This window comes from Acinonyx jubatus, chromosome A1 (assembly GCF_027475565.1).
Source record: "Acinonyx jubatus isolate Ajub_Pintada_27869175 chromosome A1, VMU_Ajub_asm_v1.0, whole genome shotgun sequence".
NCBI classification, from domain to species: domain Eukaryota; kingdom Metazoa; phylum Chordata; class Mammalia; order Carnivora; family Felidae; genus Acinonyx; species Acinonyx jubatus.
This window is the reverse complement of record NC_069380.1, coordinates 187,498,323-187,516,639: the sequence shown is the minus strand read 5'-3', so window position 1 is coordinate 187,516,639 and position 18,317 is coordinate 187,498,323. Positions and strand designations below refer to the sequence as shown.

Below are 18,317 nucleotides of genomic sequence, written 5' to 3'. Positions count from 1 at the left end.
CACAATGTTAAAGTGAAGTGCACATTCATCTATATTTATTTTTAAATATCTGGAAAAAATATACACTTCAATATAGTCAAAGAACTGCCAGTATTCCAGAATGCCTCATAACGCCTGAACTCAGCATTCTAAACTATAGCTTAGAATGACTCTTCTTTTCTTCAAAAAGGATAATATTGAAGTTATTGTAAGAGTAATAATGTTGAAAATATAGTAAACTCCTGGCTCATTACCTCTTTGAGCTTTACTAATACCTCTACCAATAATTATCATATAGTTTCTTTCCCATTAAAAATATTCTATTACTGGGGGATGAGAACTATGACTTATTCATGACTATAATCCTAGCATTAGCTAAGTGTTCCCTAAATGTTTAAAGGAATTCATTTACATGGCCCTGTAGTGTCCATTCAAGCAAAAATATAATATAATACTATATTTCATTATGAAGGAGAAGCTCTTGCCAAGGCGGGTAATCGACACTGATCCTATGTCCTGGGAGAAAAATGAAAGAAAAATAACAAAAGTGACCAAATGAAATTACAATAAAAGGTGGTGGCTAAATTCACATCTCTTACCTAAGTCATCAAAAACAGCTTTCTACAAACTTCCTATATTGTTTCTCTTTAGTTACTTGATACATAAAATGGTTTAAAACACACAAATAAGTATTATAAAGAAAGGTCTCCCTTTCTCTCCTTTAGAAAATGAAGTTTATAAAAGCAAGAGGGTGAGATAGAGAAAGGATCATTAAGAAAAATAAGAAAACAATAAATATGAAAGTTAATGAAAATATGAACTGATGATTGATATGATTTCCCATGATACTGATTGGCATAATACTGTCTGAATTAAATTTTAAAATAAGAATTTTCTAACTATATGTTTGTAAGTAATGGATAGAAATATGTTCGTAGTTGTTACTGCTGTTAACTATAGTCATTTCTTTGAAAACAATTTCTAGCTTATTCTACTGTATTTTCATTTTCTATGTCTATAAATCCTTAGCATTTAGAATACTAAACTGTTACATTTAATCATATACTACTTTTCTCTTAGAAAAATGTTTACTATTCATTTTTAAAGAAGACAAATCACCCCCAAATCCAGAATAAACTTTCCTGCTGGATTATAACCATTTTTTCATTAAACACCATTTAAAATTTTCTTCTTGATACACGTAAAAATATTAAGCTACTAAATACGGTAGTTTAAGTGCAGCATAACTGAGGGCTGAGGTAACTGTGATATCTAGTGAGAATATTTCTATTTTGTGTATAAACACTAGTCACTTCTAAATCTCATCATTCACTGGGTCTTAAAATAGATTTTTAAAAAAAAATGTTGGGGAATCTTGGAACATGTTAGTGTATTTTACTGGTATATGTACAAGTCAATCGGAAGTGATACCTGTGCAGACTTTGCCCTGTAATGAATCAGTTCCATGATTTTATTTTTCTAGTTTAGGCTTCTGAAAGCTGACATGTCAGCTATGGGGCAACACAGACGAAGTTTGAAAAACAGATTCCCCTGTCGTCTAATACCTGCATCTGAGGGAAGCACGGTGAGCGGGACATCTTTAGTTTCAATTTTTACAGAAGGCTCCAGTAAAGATTGCATTTTAATAGGCACTGGTGTCAAGGGGACCTTGGTCAACCGTATCAACTCTGAAGGTGGAGGTCCCTGAAACTGGATCCGGGCCCCAGGGGGGACTGTGTGTAGAGTCAAAGGGATCCTGAGGTCTTGCTGGTGTGGCCCAAAGGCACTGGATGGCTGGCCCAGGATGACCTCCTTGCTGCCATGGATCAGGCCATTGGATGCGGGCTCAGTGCCCAGCCTGCAGTCCTCGCGGAGTCTCTCGGGTTCCTCCGTTTTGATGATGCCTTCTCTGATGGCCACCAGGTTTTTACCTTCCCCGCCTTTCGCTGCATCCCTCATGACCTCCTCCGCTTCCAATCTGCCCTTCTTCTCGCCCCCGCGGCGGCAGTCGAGGGTTGGCCCGGGGCCTTCCACCTTGGCCTCCCTGGAGGCCCTATGGCCGGCCTCCACAGGCCTTCGAGTCCCCGCCGACGGATCCAAGCCCGGCCCTGGCTCCTGCTTCTCGGCCTTGACGTGCAGCGCCCGGGGCTGCACCGGGTGCAGCTCGGGTCTGCAGGGGGCGCCGTCGGACGCGGGCGACGGCGGTGGCAGCAGCAGCAGCTCGGGCCTCAGCTGCAGCAGCCTCGCTGGCGAGGGTGAAGCAACGACGCCTTCTTCCAGGGCCTGAGGCAGTGGTGGCCCTGGTGGCAGCAGCAACACCTGTTCCGACTTGACCTGCAGCAGTCGCCGTGCCGCGGGCTGTACACTCGACGCCTGGGCTTCCCCACACGACGAGGCCACGGTCGTAATGGCGGCCGCGCACAGGGTGGGCGGCGACGCAGGGAGATCCGCGCCTGCAGCCCTAAAAGAGGTGCCCTCCACCGGCAGCTGAGGCGGAGCAGGACGGAGCGGGCGCGGCGGGGTCGCCCGCGGCAGTTGGCGCAACTGAAGCCGCGGCTCTGGCCTGGCTCTCTCCATGGGGGGAGGGGGGGAACGACGCCCCGGCCTGGTCCCAACCCGGATTGTGAGCTCAGCCGTTTGTTGGCGACCTTCCCCTTTCCCCTTTCGGTTAAGACCCTTGCAAGGCACTTACTACCCAGAACCCTACGCGGTTCAAAACGCGGCCCTCCGTCTTGGCCTCACCCAACCACAAGCGTCCTGGTACCCCCGGCCCTCCAATCACAGGCGCATTCTCCGGCCCCTCCCGTCCACCGCTCTCTCCTCGTGCTGAGCCCTCGAATCACCCGCGATGGCAGGGGCTGTGGCACGTGCTGCCCATTTTCCCCCTATGACTTTGCCTCTCTTCCGGAATTCTCTCCTGGCCGTTGTCCTTAGTTACCCGTCCCCCGCCTGGAGAGCCCGACAATGGTGTTGCCCAGGGAACGGTGCGGTTCTACGCCACTGACCTCCAGGGGATAAAGTCGAGTGAGTCTCTTACGCGGGATGGGGAGCTGGGCCTTGTACTGGCCGGCTGACGTGCCAGAATACATGTAAGTCCCGTGCATCACGGGGGGCCCTTCAGATCTCTGCCAAGGGGAAAGGGGGAGGATTTTGCAACCCTCCTTTTTGTACAATAACTTTCAGTTGATCGCCAGGTTCTTTGGGCCCTACTAGCAAAATACATCCCAAATTTACCCATTTTGGGGGCTTCCACTGCCATTACTCTATTCCAAGCTTCCATAATCTTCCACCTGGATACTGCTGTGTAAATAGTCTCCCTTTTGCGTCCTTGTTACACTATATTACAGATGCCAGAGATCTTTTTAGAAGTGCAAATCTAGTCCTGTCACACCCTACGCTCCTAAATATTCCCATGGCTCTCCATTGATCTCATGATAAAGGTCTAATGTACTTGCAAAGCATGTAAAGCTCCAAATACCTTGGGCTCTGTGGGTTCCAGCTACACTGACCTCTCATCATTTTATCTTAAGGGACTTTGAAAATGCCCCAAAGCTCTTTCTCTCTTATGTCTCCTTACCTCCTCCCTGCTCATTTTTCAAATTGTAGCTCAACTGTCACTTCCTCAGAGAAGTCTTACCAGATTCTGAAAATCAGGGCAAATTTCCTTTATGTACTCATGTCTATCACTTAAAACTCTTACCACAATTTGTAATTATGTATTTCTTTATATTATTTACTGACTCTACTCCTTGACTGCAACCTCCTTGAGGACAGTGTTTTGCTCATCATTGAATCCTCGATGCTGTTCATAGAGCCTGGCTTATAGTAGGCATTCAAGAAATTCTTGTTAGATAAATAAAGACTGCCTATCGTCTAATAATAACAGTAATTACACTCTATATTTAGGGTTTACTCTTGTGCCAGGCACTCCCCAAGTCCTTTCTATGACTATGCCTCTCCTTTTATTAGGACTGTGTTTATTTTCATCATGGAGGAAAAAGGAAATTGCTACATTTCTAAATGATGTCCTAAGATCTATAGATTTATCTTGAAGCAGATGATTTTTGTAACCAAAACAAGTTATCTCTACAAGAAGACCTGCCCCAATTCTCTAATGCCCTATTGTCAAATGTGGCAAAGAGGAGTTCTTATCTGGAAGGTCGACAAGGGCAGTGGTTCTCAAACTTTATTATCTTGGAACACTTTACACCCACAAAAATGATTGAAGATTCCAAAGTGCTTTTATTTATCAATATTTGTGGTTTTATCTATCAATATTTGCCATATTATAAATAAAAACTAAGGACATATAAAAAAATTAGTTCTCAGGGCACCTGGGTGGCTCAGTCGGTTAAGTGTCCAACTTTGGCTAGGGTCATGATCTCACTGTTTGTGAGTTCGAGCCCTGCATCAGGCTCTGTGCTCATAGTGCACACAATTTTCTGATTCTCTGTGTCTCTCTCTCTGCTCTCCCTCCCTTGCTCGTGCTCTGTCTCTCTCGCTCTCAAAAATAAACATTAAAAAAATAAATAAAAAATAAAAATATTCTCAATTCATTCAAAATACCAATAATAAACTGATTACATGTTAACACATCACATTTTTATGCTAAAACCCTGTTCTCCCAAAAATTAAAAGAGTGGCACTGTAAATCTAATGTCTGGCTTAATTTAAAAAAAAAAAAAGGTTGGATTCTCATGTGTTTCAGGCAATGTGTTATGATCCACATGTCATATAGAATGCTTCATTCTGCATTCATGAGAGAATGAAGTGAAAAAGGCAAATATTGTCTTAGAATAATTATGATTGGATGCCTGGGTGGCTCAGTCAGTTAAGTGTCCAACTTCAGCTCAGGTCATGATCTCACAGTTCATGAGTTTGAGCCCCGCAGCGGACTCTGCTGTCAGCACAGAGCCTGCTTTGGATCCTCTGTCTCCCTCTCTCTATGCCTCTCTCTCTCTCTCTCTCTCTCAAAAATAAACATTAAAATTTTTTTTAAAGAATTATGAAAATAGTATTAACCTAGCAGACTTTCAGAAGGAGTTGGTTCCTGAACTGCATTTTGAGAACCGCTGAACTGGGGTTTAAATATAAGAGCCAAACATGTGTACAAAGAATGTTGAAAGAGGCATAGAAATAAATCAAGTTAATTGATTTTGTTCAGGATTAGTTCATTTTCCAATCTGAATTAGAAATTTAAAAAGTGATATGACAATCTTCTGTAACAGCAATGCAAATCGTATATGGGGAGTATATTTTAATCAGAAAGCAATATTTTTTAAACAAAAAATAGCTTCATTAAGGTTTGATTTCTGTATCATAAGCTTACAATTAAGTGTACAATTTGATCAGTTTCAATGAATTGATAAAGTTGTGTAAGCATAAATACAATCTAGTTTGAGAACACTTCTATCAACTCAAGAAAGTTCTGAAATGAAACCCAAAAAACTCTTCTTGTTGCCAGTTGTAGTAAAAACTCTGCCCCACCTCCAACCCCAGGTGCTTTCTGTCTCTGTAATTTTCCCTTTCCTAGAAATTTCATATAAATAGAATCATATCATATGTAAGCTTATCTGTTTGTCTTCTTTAACATAGCACAATGTTTTTGAAGTTCATCCAAGCTGAATGTATTAGTGGTTCATTTTTTTTTTTGTTGTTTTTGCAGAGTAGTATTCTATTATACGGAAATACTAAATTGTCTTTAGATATTTTGTTGTAAGATGTCTGTCACTCATCTTGCTTATCCATTCAATAGCTGATTGGTATTTGATTATTTCTAGGTTTTTGATGCTGTGAATATGATGTCCATTCATATACAAATATTTGTGGCATCTAGGAACAGACTTGCTAGGTTATACGGTAAGTATAAACTTTTACAAAACTGCCAAACTGATTTGCAAAATGAATGTGCCACTTTAAATTTGCACTCACAACATGAGGGTCTCACTTTCTCTGCCTCTTCTCCAACATGTGGTATCATAAGTCATTTAAATTTTAGCCACTCTAGTGGGTATGTTATAGTAAATAATTGTGATTTAAAATTACATTTTCACAATAAATAATGACACTGAACATCTTTTCATGTGTTTAGTTGCTATTCTATACATCTTCATTGCCTAGTGTCTATTAAAGTGTTTTTGTCCATTTTTTTATATTCGGCTGTTTTCTTAATGTTTAGGGATTAAAAAATTTTTTTTAATGTTTATTTATTTTTGAGAAAGAGGGAGAGAGAGTGTGGCAGGGGGAGAGGCAGAGAGAAAGGGAAACACAAAATCTGAAGCAGGCTCCAGGCTCTGAGCTGTCGGCACAGAGCCCACTGTGGGGCTTAAACTCACAAACTGCAAGATCATGACCTAAGCCAATGTCCGACACTGACTGAGTCACCCATGAGCCCCTAGGGATTTTTTTTTTTTTTTTTTTTTTAGGGATTCTTAATATATTCTGGATACAGAGTCTTTATTAGATATATGTTTGTAAATATTTTCTTCCACTCTGTGGCTTCTTTTCATTCTTCTTATTTTTAATTCTTTTTTTTTAATGTTTATTTACTTTTGAGAAAGAGAGAGAGAGCACGAGCGGCGGGGGGGCAGAGGGAGAGGGAGAGAGAGAATCCTAACCAGGCTCTGCACTGTCAGTGCAGAGCCTGATGCAGGGCTTTAACTACAAACCGTGAGATCATGACCTGAGCTGAAATCAAGAGTCAGATGCTTAACCAACTGAGCCACCCAGGCACCCCATTTTTTCATTCTTAATGATGTCTTTTGAATAGTAAAAGTTTAACTTTGATGGAGTCTAACTATCAATATGCCTTTAATCATATCTAAGAAATCTTTGCCTAAACCAAAGTTAAAAAGGTTTTTCTGTCATGTTTTTCTCTAGAAGTATTATGCCACACTGTCTTAATCATTACAGTTTTATGGTAAATCTTGAAATTAAGTCAAATAAGTCCTCAAACTTAGTTCTTTTCAAAAACCATATTAACTATTTTTGGTCTTTTGGATTTCCATATGGATTTTAACATTAGCTTATCAATTTTCACCACACACACACACAGCCTGTTGCATTGAATCTCTGCAATTCACTTGCAGAGAAAAATAGATATCTTAACAATATTGAGTTTTCCAATTTGCAGACTTGGGACATATCTCCATTTATTTTGGTCTTAAATTTTTCTTTTTTTTTTTCTTTTTTTTTTTAATTTTTCTTTACAATGTCTTGTAACTTTCAGTCTACAGTTCTGCACTTCTTTTGTTAAAATCCCTGAATACTTTTTAAACTGTTGTTAATATAATTATTTTCTTAATTTCATTTCTAGTTGATTGTATATTGATATTATATTCATATTTTCTTGCCTGTTGCACAGGCTAGAAGCTACAGTCCAGTGTTAAATAGAAGTGGCAAGAGTGGACATCCTTGCTTTGTACCCAATATTGGGGGGAAGCATTGTCTTTCATCTTGAAGCATGATGTTAGTTGTAGGTTTTATGTAGCTGCTTTTTATCAAATTAAAGAAGTTATGTTTTATTCCTAGTTTGTTGAGAGCTTTATCATGAATGTTTGTTGGATTTTATCAAATGCATTTTCTATATCTATTGAGATGATCATATTGTTTACTCCTTTATTCCAGAGTCAGCAACATTTTCCAGAAAGGACCATAAAGTAAGTATTTTTGGTGTTGTGAGCTGTATGATCTCGGTGGCAATCAATCAACTCTGCTCTTGTAGCATGAAAGCAATTATAGGCAACATGTAAATGAATGGGAATAATTATGTTTCAACAAAACTTTATTTATAGAAAAAAAGACACCAGATTTGGTCTGCAGGCTGTAGTTTGCTGGCTCCTGCTTTATTCTGCTAATATATGCATTACATTAAGTGCTATTCAAATGTTAAGCTAATCTGGGTAAACCTTACTTGGTCATAACGTATAATACTTTTTATACCTTACTGGATCTTTTAAGAGTTTTAACATTTATATTCATGAAGGGTATTGGTCTGTAGTTTAGTAACTCAATTAAGTAATGTAATGTCTTTGCTTGATATTGGTCCATTCAGATTCTATATTTCATCTTGAGTCAATTTGTCATTTCTGTCTGCAAATTTGCTCATTTCAACTAAGGTGTCAAATTATTGAAATAAAGTTGTTTATAATTTATAATATTACGTTGTAATATTTTTATTTCTATAGGGTTCAGAATGTTTCTCTTACATTCCTAATTTTGGTAATTTGTATCTCTTCTCTTTTTTTGTAGTCATTTTACTAAAGTTTTATCAATTCCATAGATCTTTTCAAAAAACTGTCAGTTTCATTGATTTTGTCTATTGTTTTGCTGGTTTTTGAAAAATTGATTTCTGCTATTGTCTTTATTATTTCCTTCATTCTACTTACATTGGGTTTGATTTGCTCTTCCTTTATAATTTCTTAAGTTGAAAGCTTAGTTAATTTTTTTAGGTTATTTTAAAGCTCATTTCCTTCCTAATATAAGCATTTAAGGCTATAAATTTCCCTCTGTGTACTGCTTTACCTGTGTTCCATTAGTTTTGCTATGTCCTGATTTTTTGTTCTTGCAGTAGAGATATTTTCCAATTTCTCTTGTGATTTCTTCTTTGATCCATGAGTTATTTAGAAGCATATTGTTTAATTTCAAACTATATAAAGATCTCCCAGATTTCCTTCTGTTATTGGCTTCTAATTTAATTCCATTATGGCCAAAGAACGTATTTTGTATGAGTTCAGTCCTTATAAATGTGTTGTGATTTGTTCCTTCACCTAGCGTGTGATATATTCTAGAGAATCTTTCATGTGTACTTGAAAAGAATGTATATTCTACTGTTGCTGGGTGGAGTGTTCTAGTTGTTTAATAGTATTGCTCAAGTATTCTATATCCTTTCTTATTTACTGTCTAGTTGTATTATGAATTAGTATTGTCAGTGAGAGAGAAATATTGAAATATCCAACTATAATTCCTGAATAGTCTGCTTCTCCTTTCAAAGTTATCAATTTTTGCTTTACATATTTCAGGGTTCTCTTGCTAGGTGCTATTTGGAATTGCTGTACCTTTTTGATTAATTGACCCTGTTATCATTATGAAATATTCTTCTCTGTCTCTAGCGATTTTCTTATTTTTTAAAAATTCTTTAAATTTATTTATTTTGAGAGAGAAAGAGAATGTGAGTGGGGGAGGGGCAGAGAGAGAATCCTTAAGCAGGCTTTTCACTGACAGTGTGGAGCCGACATGGGGCTCGGACCCACAAACCATGAAATCATGACGTGAGCTGAAACCAAAAGTCAGATGCTTAACTGACTGAGCCACCCAGATGCCCCTCTAGTGATTTTCTTAAAGTCTATTTTAGTATAGCCTCTCCAGCTTTCTTATGGTTAGTGTTTGTTTCCTATACCTTTTCCCATACTATCGCTTTCAATCTGTTTTATTTTTTTATGGTCTCATCCTTTAGTTAAATAACTTTTTCTTTACCTTAAAGGAATATATTATGGAATGCTACATCTTGGGACAAGGAAACATGTATTTGAAATTCAGTAGTTGAGCCAGTTTGTCCTCCTTATAGTTTCAATGAACTTACATTTAATGAATTGTATTACATTTCATAAATTGTAGTCTCAACATATTTTTGAATATGTATTTATCTGAGCACTTATACACTTAGAGAAATTTATCTGAAGTCATACTTTTTATTTAAATTTTTAAATTTAATTGTCTTTATTTTAGAGAGAGAGAAAGAGTGCATGTGTGATCTGGGGAGGGACAGGGGAGACAGAAAGAGAGAGAGAGAGAGAGAGAGAATACCAAGCAGGCTCCATGCTCAGCAGGGAGCCTGAGGCAGGGCTTGATGCCATGACTCTGAGATCATGACCTGAGCTGAAATCAAGAGTCACACACTCAACTGACTGAGCCACCAAGGTTCCCCTGAAATCATGCTTACTTAAAATAGAGATTATTTGATTTTATTATTTTATTTTTTATGTATTATTTTAAAATTACTGTTATTTTTAAATTCCAGTGTAGTTAATATACAGTGCTATATTACTTTCAGGTGTACAATGTAGTGACTCAATAATTCCATACATCACCCAGTGCTTATCACGAGAAGTGTACTCTTTAATCCTGACCATCTGTTTAACCCGTCCCCTCACCCACCTCCCCTCTGGTAACCACCAGTTTGTTCTCTATAATTAAGAGTCTGTTTCTTGTTTTGTCTCTATTTCTTTCTTTTTTTTCTCTTTGCTCATTTGTTTTGTTTCTTAAACTCCACATATGAGTGAAATCATAGGGTATTTATCTTTTTTACCTAGCATTATGCTCTGTAGTTCCATTCATGTCATTAAAAATGGCAAGATTTCATTCTTTTCTATGGAAGAATAATATTCCATTATGTGTGTGTACACACACACACACACACACACCACACCTTTTTGTTTCATCTGTTGATGGTTAAGGGCTGCTTCCATAATATGGCTATTGTAAATAAATCTGTAGGAAACATAAGGGTGAATATATCCCTTTGAATTCATGTTTGTTGTTGTTTTGTTGTTGTTGTTGTTGTTAGGTAATTACCCAGTAGTGCAATTACTGGATGGTAGGGTAGTTCTGTTTTTAACTTGTTGAGGAACCTCCATACTGTTTTCCACAGTGTTTGCACCAGTTTGCATTCCCACCAGTAATGTAAAAGACTTCCTTTTTCTCACATCCTTGCCAACACTTGTTTCTTGTGTTTTTTTATTTTAGTCATTCTGACAGGTGTGAGATTATATTCCATTGTAATTTTGAATTGTATTCACCTGATGAGGAGTGGTGTTGAACAACATCTTTTCATGTGTCTGTTGACCTTCTCTATGTCTTCTTTTTAAAAAAATTTTTTAATGTTTTTTATGTCTATTTATTTTTGAAAGAGAGGACAGAGACAGAGTGTGAGTGGGCCAGGGGCAGAGAGAGAGGGAGACACAGAATCCAAAGCAGGCTCCAGGCTCCAAGCTGTCAGCACAGAGCCCAGTGCAGGGCTCAAACTCACAAACTACAAGATCATGACCTGAGCCAAAGTTAGACGCTCAACCAACTGAGCCATCCAGGTGCCCCTGTTGGCCTTCTCTATGTCTACGTTGGAGAAATGTCCTGTATTGAACTGATTTTCCCACAGAGCCTCCAGAAAGAATCAATCTGCCTCCATCTTGATTTCAAAGTGCTAGTCTCCAGAACCATGAGAGAAAAAATTTCCACGGTTTTAAGCCACCCAGTTTGCAGTACTTTGTTAAAACAGCCTTGGAAACTAATACATTTCCATTTCTTTTCTCTTTTCATAAGAGAGAATATGCAGCAGAACGTTTTGAGCTCTGTTCTTTTCTGTGGTTGCTACCAGTCACTGACTAAAAGCCTAGAGGAGAGTTTCCATTCACTGATTGATTAACTTGTTCATTCAGCAAATATTTAATGAACCCCTAAAATGTGCTAAGCTCTGTACTAGGTACTGGGAACATAACAGAAGATAAAACAAATGATTTCTCTTCTCTTATACAGCTTATCTTTTTTTTTAATTTTTTAAAAAATTTTAAATTATTTATTATTAAGAGACAGAGAGAGCATGAGCATGGGAGGGGCAGAGAGAGGAGAAGACACAGAATCCAAAGCAGGCTCCAGGCTCTGAGCTCTCAGCACAGAGCCCGACGTGGGGCTCGAACTCACAGACCGCGAGATCATGACCTGAGCCGAAGTCAGACGCTTAACCGACTGAGCCACCCAGGCGCCCCTATGCAGCTTATCTTTTTAACAGAAAATTTAAATTAATAACAACACTGTCTAAGGTCACAAAAATGTCCTAAGAAGATTACTTAAAATGGATCCACTAGACCTGTACTATAGACTGAATGTTTGTGACTCCCAAAATTCAAATGCTGAAGCCCTAACTCCTAGTGTGGCTGTATTGGAGATAGGGTCTCTACAGAACTAAATAAACTTAAATGAGGTCATAAGGTTGGGACTATGATCCAATAGGATTAGTGTCTTTATGAGAAGAGAAGCCAGAGAGCTCTCTTCTCTTGCCCACCCTCTTTGAGAACACACCTAGGAAAGGCCATATGAGAACATAGCAAGAAGGTAGTTATCTATAAGCCAGAAAGAGAGCTCTCACCAAGAATGAACCCTGCCAGAACTTGATCTAGGACTTCTAACCTCCAGAACTGTGAGAAAATAAATGTCTGTTTTTTAAGCTACCCAGCCTGTGTTTTTTGTTATGGCAGCCCAAGCAGTTAATACAAACAGGAACCAAATATCCATAGTAACTGGTGAGAAAGGGGTACCTTTTTATCCTTACAAAATTGTGAAATGAATTTGATTAAACTTACATTTAAAAAATTTTAGAATTTTTTAAGGTTTAGAATTGCCACCACATGCTAATTCTTAGAACAAATACAGAATGAACCAAGTACTAATTGTTTATGGGGGGAGACGGACATTTTTTTTTTCTTTTTGGACTTTCAGTACAGATAGTTGAGTTCATTATTCTCTGTAGTTCCAGCAGAGTATTAACTTTGCTATGGGCAAGTCCCTGTGTAAATTTCCTATTGCTGTTGGAGCCATAAATTTAATGACTTAAAGCAACACAAATTTATTACTTTATAGTTCTGGAGGTCAGAAATTTGAAGTAGGTCACATGGGACAAAAACTAAGTCAGTAAGGCTGCTTTCCTTCTGGAGGCTCTAGGGAAGAATCTGTTTCTTGATTTGCCCACATTTCTTGGCTCATGGACCTCTTCCGTCTTCAAAGCCAGCAAATGCATCACTCTGACCTTCCATGCCCCCTGCCTTCCATCATTACATCATCTTCTCTGGCTCATTTATCTTCCTTTGCCATCTTTTAAGTATCCTTATGATTACATTGGGCTCACCCAGATAATCTACGATAATATCCCTGTTTTTAAATCGTTAACTTAGTCATATCTGCAAAGTTCCTTTTGCCATATAAGGTAATGTAATTATATGTTCCTAGGATGATAGTACACGGATGTCTTTAGAGGGGCATTAGTCTGTCTACTGAAGTCCCTATTCCTGTTTTATTTTATTATTTTATGACACTTCTTTATTCACCATTTTCTATTCCCGTTCCAATTCTGTTTTCCCTCACCCCCACCCCCCAGGCACCCACTTTAATGTAGTTAGTGTATCTTTGGTTATATATGTATCATTGAGTGATATACAGTGTTTGGTGGATACATGTATTTGTTTTTTAATTTACACATATCATCTTAGATACAGACTCAATTTGTTTCTTTTTTTCATTTAGCATAATTTTTAAAATTTCTTCTGGGTTATCTGTATTTTTTCCAGTGGATGTGTTTACTGATTTTTTAGCTTATTTTTTAAGTGTACAATTTAGTAGTTTTTAGTACGTTTTTAATATGTTCAGTACGTGTTTTTTAGTATGCAGCAATCACCACTATTTGATTCTGGCATACTTTCATTATCCCAAAAGGAAACCTCAAACCCATTAGTAGTTACTCCCCATTTTTCCTTTCCCCAGCTCCTGGAAACTACTGATCTACTTTCTACCCTTGTGAAGCAGAAAAATCTGTAGAAATATCTGTCCATGCCATATAGGTACATCTGGTTCTGAGCTCCTGAATTCTGGATTCTGTCAAGCACTTGTTACCTCTGCATTGCTCTACTGATGGACTCCTAGGGTGCCTCCGGCAAGTTCCCACCACAAGCAGTGTTGTCATGGACATGCCCCCATAAACCTGTACAACATCTTCTGTGCAGACACATCCAAGAATGGGATTTCTGGGTTCTAGGAATGCACACACACCACTTCACTAATGAACAGATTGCTCTCTCAGGTGTCTGTTTGACTTCAAACTCATAACAGTGGCACACACGAGGATTTCCTGTTTTCTACTTTTTTACCAACTCTTGGTTTTATTCAACAAATTTTGCCAATCTTATTGGAGTATAGAAGTATCTTATTGTTTCTATTTGCACTTCTCTGATCATTAGAAAGGCTGAGCATCTCATCATAAGCTTACTAGTCTTTTGGCCGTCTCAATTAATAACTATGCATATTCAAGTCATTTATCATTTTATTATTGTTCCCTGCTTTTTCCATGTTGATCCACAGGAGTCCCTTATTTATTATTGATCTTCAAACATTGCAAATATCTTCTTGTGTGTGACCCATCTGTTCATTTATCTCTGATATCCTCTGTTGAACAGGAATCCTTAATTTAATGCAGTTGCATCCATCATTTTTTTACCCTATAATTTGTGCTTTTAGAGTCTTGTTTAAGAAATATTTTCTTGGGGAAACTGGGTTTCTCATTTGGTTGAGTGTCTGACTCTTGATTTTGGCCCAGGTCATGTTCCCAGGGTCGTGGGATTGAGCCCTGCATTGGATTCCATGCTGAGTGTGGAGTCTGCTTGGGATTCTCTCCCTCCCTTCGCCCCTCTGCCCCACTCACACACTATCTCCCTTTCTCTAGAAATAAAGGAAAGGAAAGGGAAGGGAAAGGGGAAGAGGAAAGGAAAAGGGAAAGGAAAAAGAAAAGGAAAAGGAAATGAAAATATTTTCCCACCTCAAGTTTCTCCAAAGAATTCTTTTATATTTTCTTCCATTAAGTTCTATAGTCTTACCTTTCATATTTAGGTCTTTATTGTGTGTGATTTTCCTTTATATGTGATGTAAAATAAGGACTGGAGTTCACTTCATATTTAGTTACCCTAACTCCATCTAACAATATATGTTTTGTCTGCTACTGAAGCCCACCTCCATGTACCAAGTAGCCCTATGAAGAGGCCACGTGGGGAGGACTGCCACTTCCCACCAACAGCCACATAAGTAAATTATGTTGGAAGCAGATAATTTGGTCCCATTCAAGCCTCCAGATGACTACACACCCAGCTGGCATGTTAATTGCAACCTTGTGAAAGACCCTGAGCCAAAACCACCCAGCTAGGCTACTCCTGAATTCCAGACTTACAGAAACCATGTGAGACAATACATACTTATTATTGTTTTAAGCCACTAAGTTTTAGGATAATTTGTTACATAAGAAAGGATTAGTAACATAATTTTTGTCCTGAATAAAGAGCGAAAAGCGAGGCTCCTTGGTCTCTATCACATGGTATCCTATAGTTTCTATTTTATTACTATCAGAAGAATCAAAATTCTAGCTTTTCAATTTTTTCATTCTCTGAAATAAGAATGGAAGATAATTAATAAAAGAGAAAGATGGAAAGAGAAATAAAGGTAGCTGGGAAAGGAACAAATATTTGAGGTCCCTCACAGTGTACATACTGTGTCCTTTATTATCTTGTTTGGTCAAAAGAGTATTTGGTCAGCTGGCAAAAATGTGGTTCTTGCATTTTTATTATCTTGGACCTCCTACCACATAAAATCACTATTGGCCAAAGCAAAGAGGCCCAAGCACTGTTGGTTTTGACTAGAGGCAGAGGTCATAGAAAGAAATGAGGCAGAATTGGAAAATACTGTGAAGGAGATGTACATGTTCAGTGTAATTTTTTCTAATATTCTTTAAGGTCTGTTATCTCTGATATTCTGAGATCCTGGTTCTTTGTCTGGTACACTTCCATCTACCCTTCAAGACTCAGCTGAAATGTACAAGTCCTTAAAAAAGCTATCTCTAGGTCTCATAGGCAGAATAAAATATTTTTTTAATCTATTCTTTCACAGCACTTTCTATATACCTCTGTTTTGGCATTCATATTAGAAAAAGGATATGGTAAACATTATCGATTGCCTACTTTCCACCATTCTCCCTTTTTCCTTACTAACAAAACCCTGCTTTTGTTTAGAAGACACTGTCCCAAGTACTGTTCCCTTACTTGAGCTTGGTATAGAGGTGAGCACGTGACCCAGGTTCTCCACTGAGACATAAGGAGCAGTCTATTGGATGGTTCTGAGGAAAACCATTTTCCCTAGTAGAAAAGAGAGCAGATGTACAAAGAAAGTTTTTTTTGTGTTCATCACCTTCCTTTCCACTTTAGATGTTATAGTGTGAGAACGTGATGTCTGGTACTATGGCAGCCATTTTGTGAACATGAGGAGAGATCTCTCTGATATGGTGTGGACAGTAAAGCAGAAGTATTAAAAGTGTTCCAATCCCGATGGCATCATTGAGCCACTGCATGGGCCCTGGAACTGCCAAACTCAATTTCCCTATAGGATATAAGTAAATTTTTGTATTGTTTAAACTTCTATTATTCAGGCTCCTAGTTATTTGCAACAAGAAGCATCCAAATTGATAGAAGGAATGAAAATAGCATTTGTTAAACATTTGTAATATACTTTAATTTTTTGTTAACATGTTTTTCTCCTGAAATTGTTAGTGTAGGGACCTTTTCTTAATTTCTAGCAACTTCTACAGTGTCTGTAGAATGACTGCTTAAGAAGTATTGTGCAATGAATAAATAAATTAATAAGTAATTGAATGGATAAATCTATAAACCAATGTTATGATGTTATTAGGAGGCATTGTAGAAAAATTGGTTAAGAACATAAACTCTGGCATTACATTTCTGGCTTTCCATCCTGGCTATGCCATTTACTAGCTATGTGATTTGGACAAATAATTTAATCTCTATAAGGCTATAAAATGGGGGATAAACAACAATATATACCTAAGAGAACTGTTTGGAGTATATTATTAAATGCTCTATGTAAAGGGCTCAATAAATAATCTGGCATCTAGTAAACATTTTAACCATTATTATTGGAGGAAAACAGAGAAGAGCCAACGATGATTCCAGATTTTGGATTCTAAGCCTGTTGGGAAAATGAAGATAAATCTGGCCCAAATTCAGTGTGGAAATGGAAAAGATGATGTTCATCTTCAAACGTGTATAAAACAAAGCCTAAATATAGTTCAGGAGTGAAGATACTTTGGTTATATTTATATAGAGAGTTACTCTGATCCTAATTTATATTGCAGTTACTCATCCTAAAAATCTATAATTACAGAATTGTACTTTTAAATGTAGTAATTTAAAGAGGAAGGTAACTTCCAGACTGCATCTAAGATGAGTCAAAGGGGGAAATAATTTGTGAGATTTTGCCCAAGAACATGTTCTTAAGTAGTGATCTTCATAAACAAAATATCACAGAGAGAAAAGATTTCCTTAAATGGTATAAATGTATGCAGTGTCAGTGATGCAGTGTGGTTCAGTCTCTGAAATCCTTTGAATTCTCTTCCCAATGTTATGTTTCTCCACAGAAACAGAGGCAAGCTTATGTCAGAAATATTTAGAGGTGAAATTCTGTGTATGAGTGTTCTAGGAACCACTTTTGATCCCCAATTAGCCAGAACCAGTAATAAAAATTAAGCATGGGTAGTAGTATTTTTTATGCAGGTTTCTTTTTTTTCCTTTGTTAAAATGAAAAAGAATATCTCATTGAACTCAGATTAGGAAATAATCCTTCCTAAGCAAATTACTTACTGGATTTTCTTTTACCTTTAATTTCCATCACTTAAGAATGAGTAACAGTGTAAGCTATATAGAAAGTCAGTTCACATTCCAGATTCCACTTTTAGATAGGCATGAAGATTTCAAATTCTTTTCTTCAGTAAAGCAGCCCAGTCACTGGAAAAAAATAAATTGAAATATATCTGCCTGTATCAACTCACTACCAACTTATGGCCCATTCAGGGCCAAATCATCATGGAACATTCAAGATGCAGCCCTATAAATAACTCCTAGTTATATGGTGGAATTTATACTTCATTGAACATGATTCTGTCTCTGTATCAATAATAATATCTGTAATTATTTCAAGATATCTTAATGCCTTGGCTTTTCTAAAAAGGATTAAAGATCTTTGTGATTTAGGACCTCAGAACATTTTATGGATGCCAAATTCTTTTCCGTTTCTTCATCCCTGTCTTCCTTTTAGTCAGCACTGCATATCTGAAGTGTTAAAATAGATTCTCTGTTGGCCTAGCTTCCCCTGGGTTTTTTTTTTTTCCTTTCATGTACCCTTCATGCCATAGCCAGATTAATTTTCCTAAAACACTGTTAGATAGAGCAAGGCTAAAGTCCTTACCTCGTGCCTGATATCCTCAAGTCTGATGTTGTCTCTTATAGTTTGTTTTCCACTCCGTACGTTCCATCTCTTTGTCAGTCTCCTCACGTACCTCAGTCTACCTTGCATGTATTACTCATACTCCTGAATTTATCCAAAGGTCATCCTATTCTCTTTCAAGTTCATCTCACCTATGTGAATTGCTTTTGATCCAACTCAAACTGCTAAATAAGATGTTGGGTGTGATTTTTCCTGTTGTTCTTAAATTATACCAAAGGCCCAAAGCTGAGAACATTAAG

At 37.7% G+C, this 18,317-nt stretch overlaps 2 protein-coding genes across 3 annotated transcripts in view; one reads left to right on the top strand and one right to left on the bottom strand.

Annotated features, from left to right (window-relative positions):
- The window catches only part of SOX30 (SRY-box transcription factor 30), a 37,155-nt gene extending 34,176 nt beyond the window's left edge, over positions 1-2,979 (bottom strand). Inside the window, exon 1 of one of the 2 annotated variants that reach the window (XM_027077875.2) lies at positions 1,545-2,979. In XM_027077875.2, the coding sequence (XP_026933676.1) occupies positions 1,545-2,556 (1,012 nt within the window). In that variant the 5' untranslated portion in view covers positions 2,557-2,979. The remainder of the gene's footprint in view (positions 1-1,544) is intronic. The other variant, XM_027077869.2, reaches the window with a different exon arrangement.
- The window catches only part of THG1L (tRNA-histidine guanylyltransferase 1 like), a 32,489-nt gene continuing 17,023 nt past the window's right edge, over positions 2,852-18,317 (top strand). Inside the window, exons 1-3 of the mRNA XM_027077899.2 lie at positions 2,852-3,068; positions 5,760-5,838; positions 7,606-7,637. The gene's annotated coding sequence lies outside the window, so the exon portion shown is untranslated. The remainder of the gene's footprint in view (positions 3,069-5,759; positions 5,839-7,605; positions 7,638-18,317) is intronic.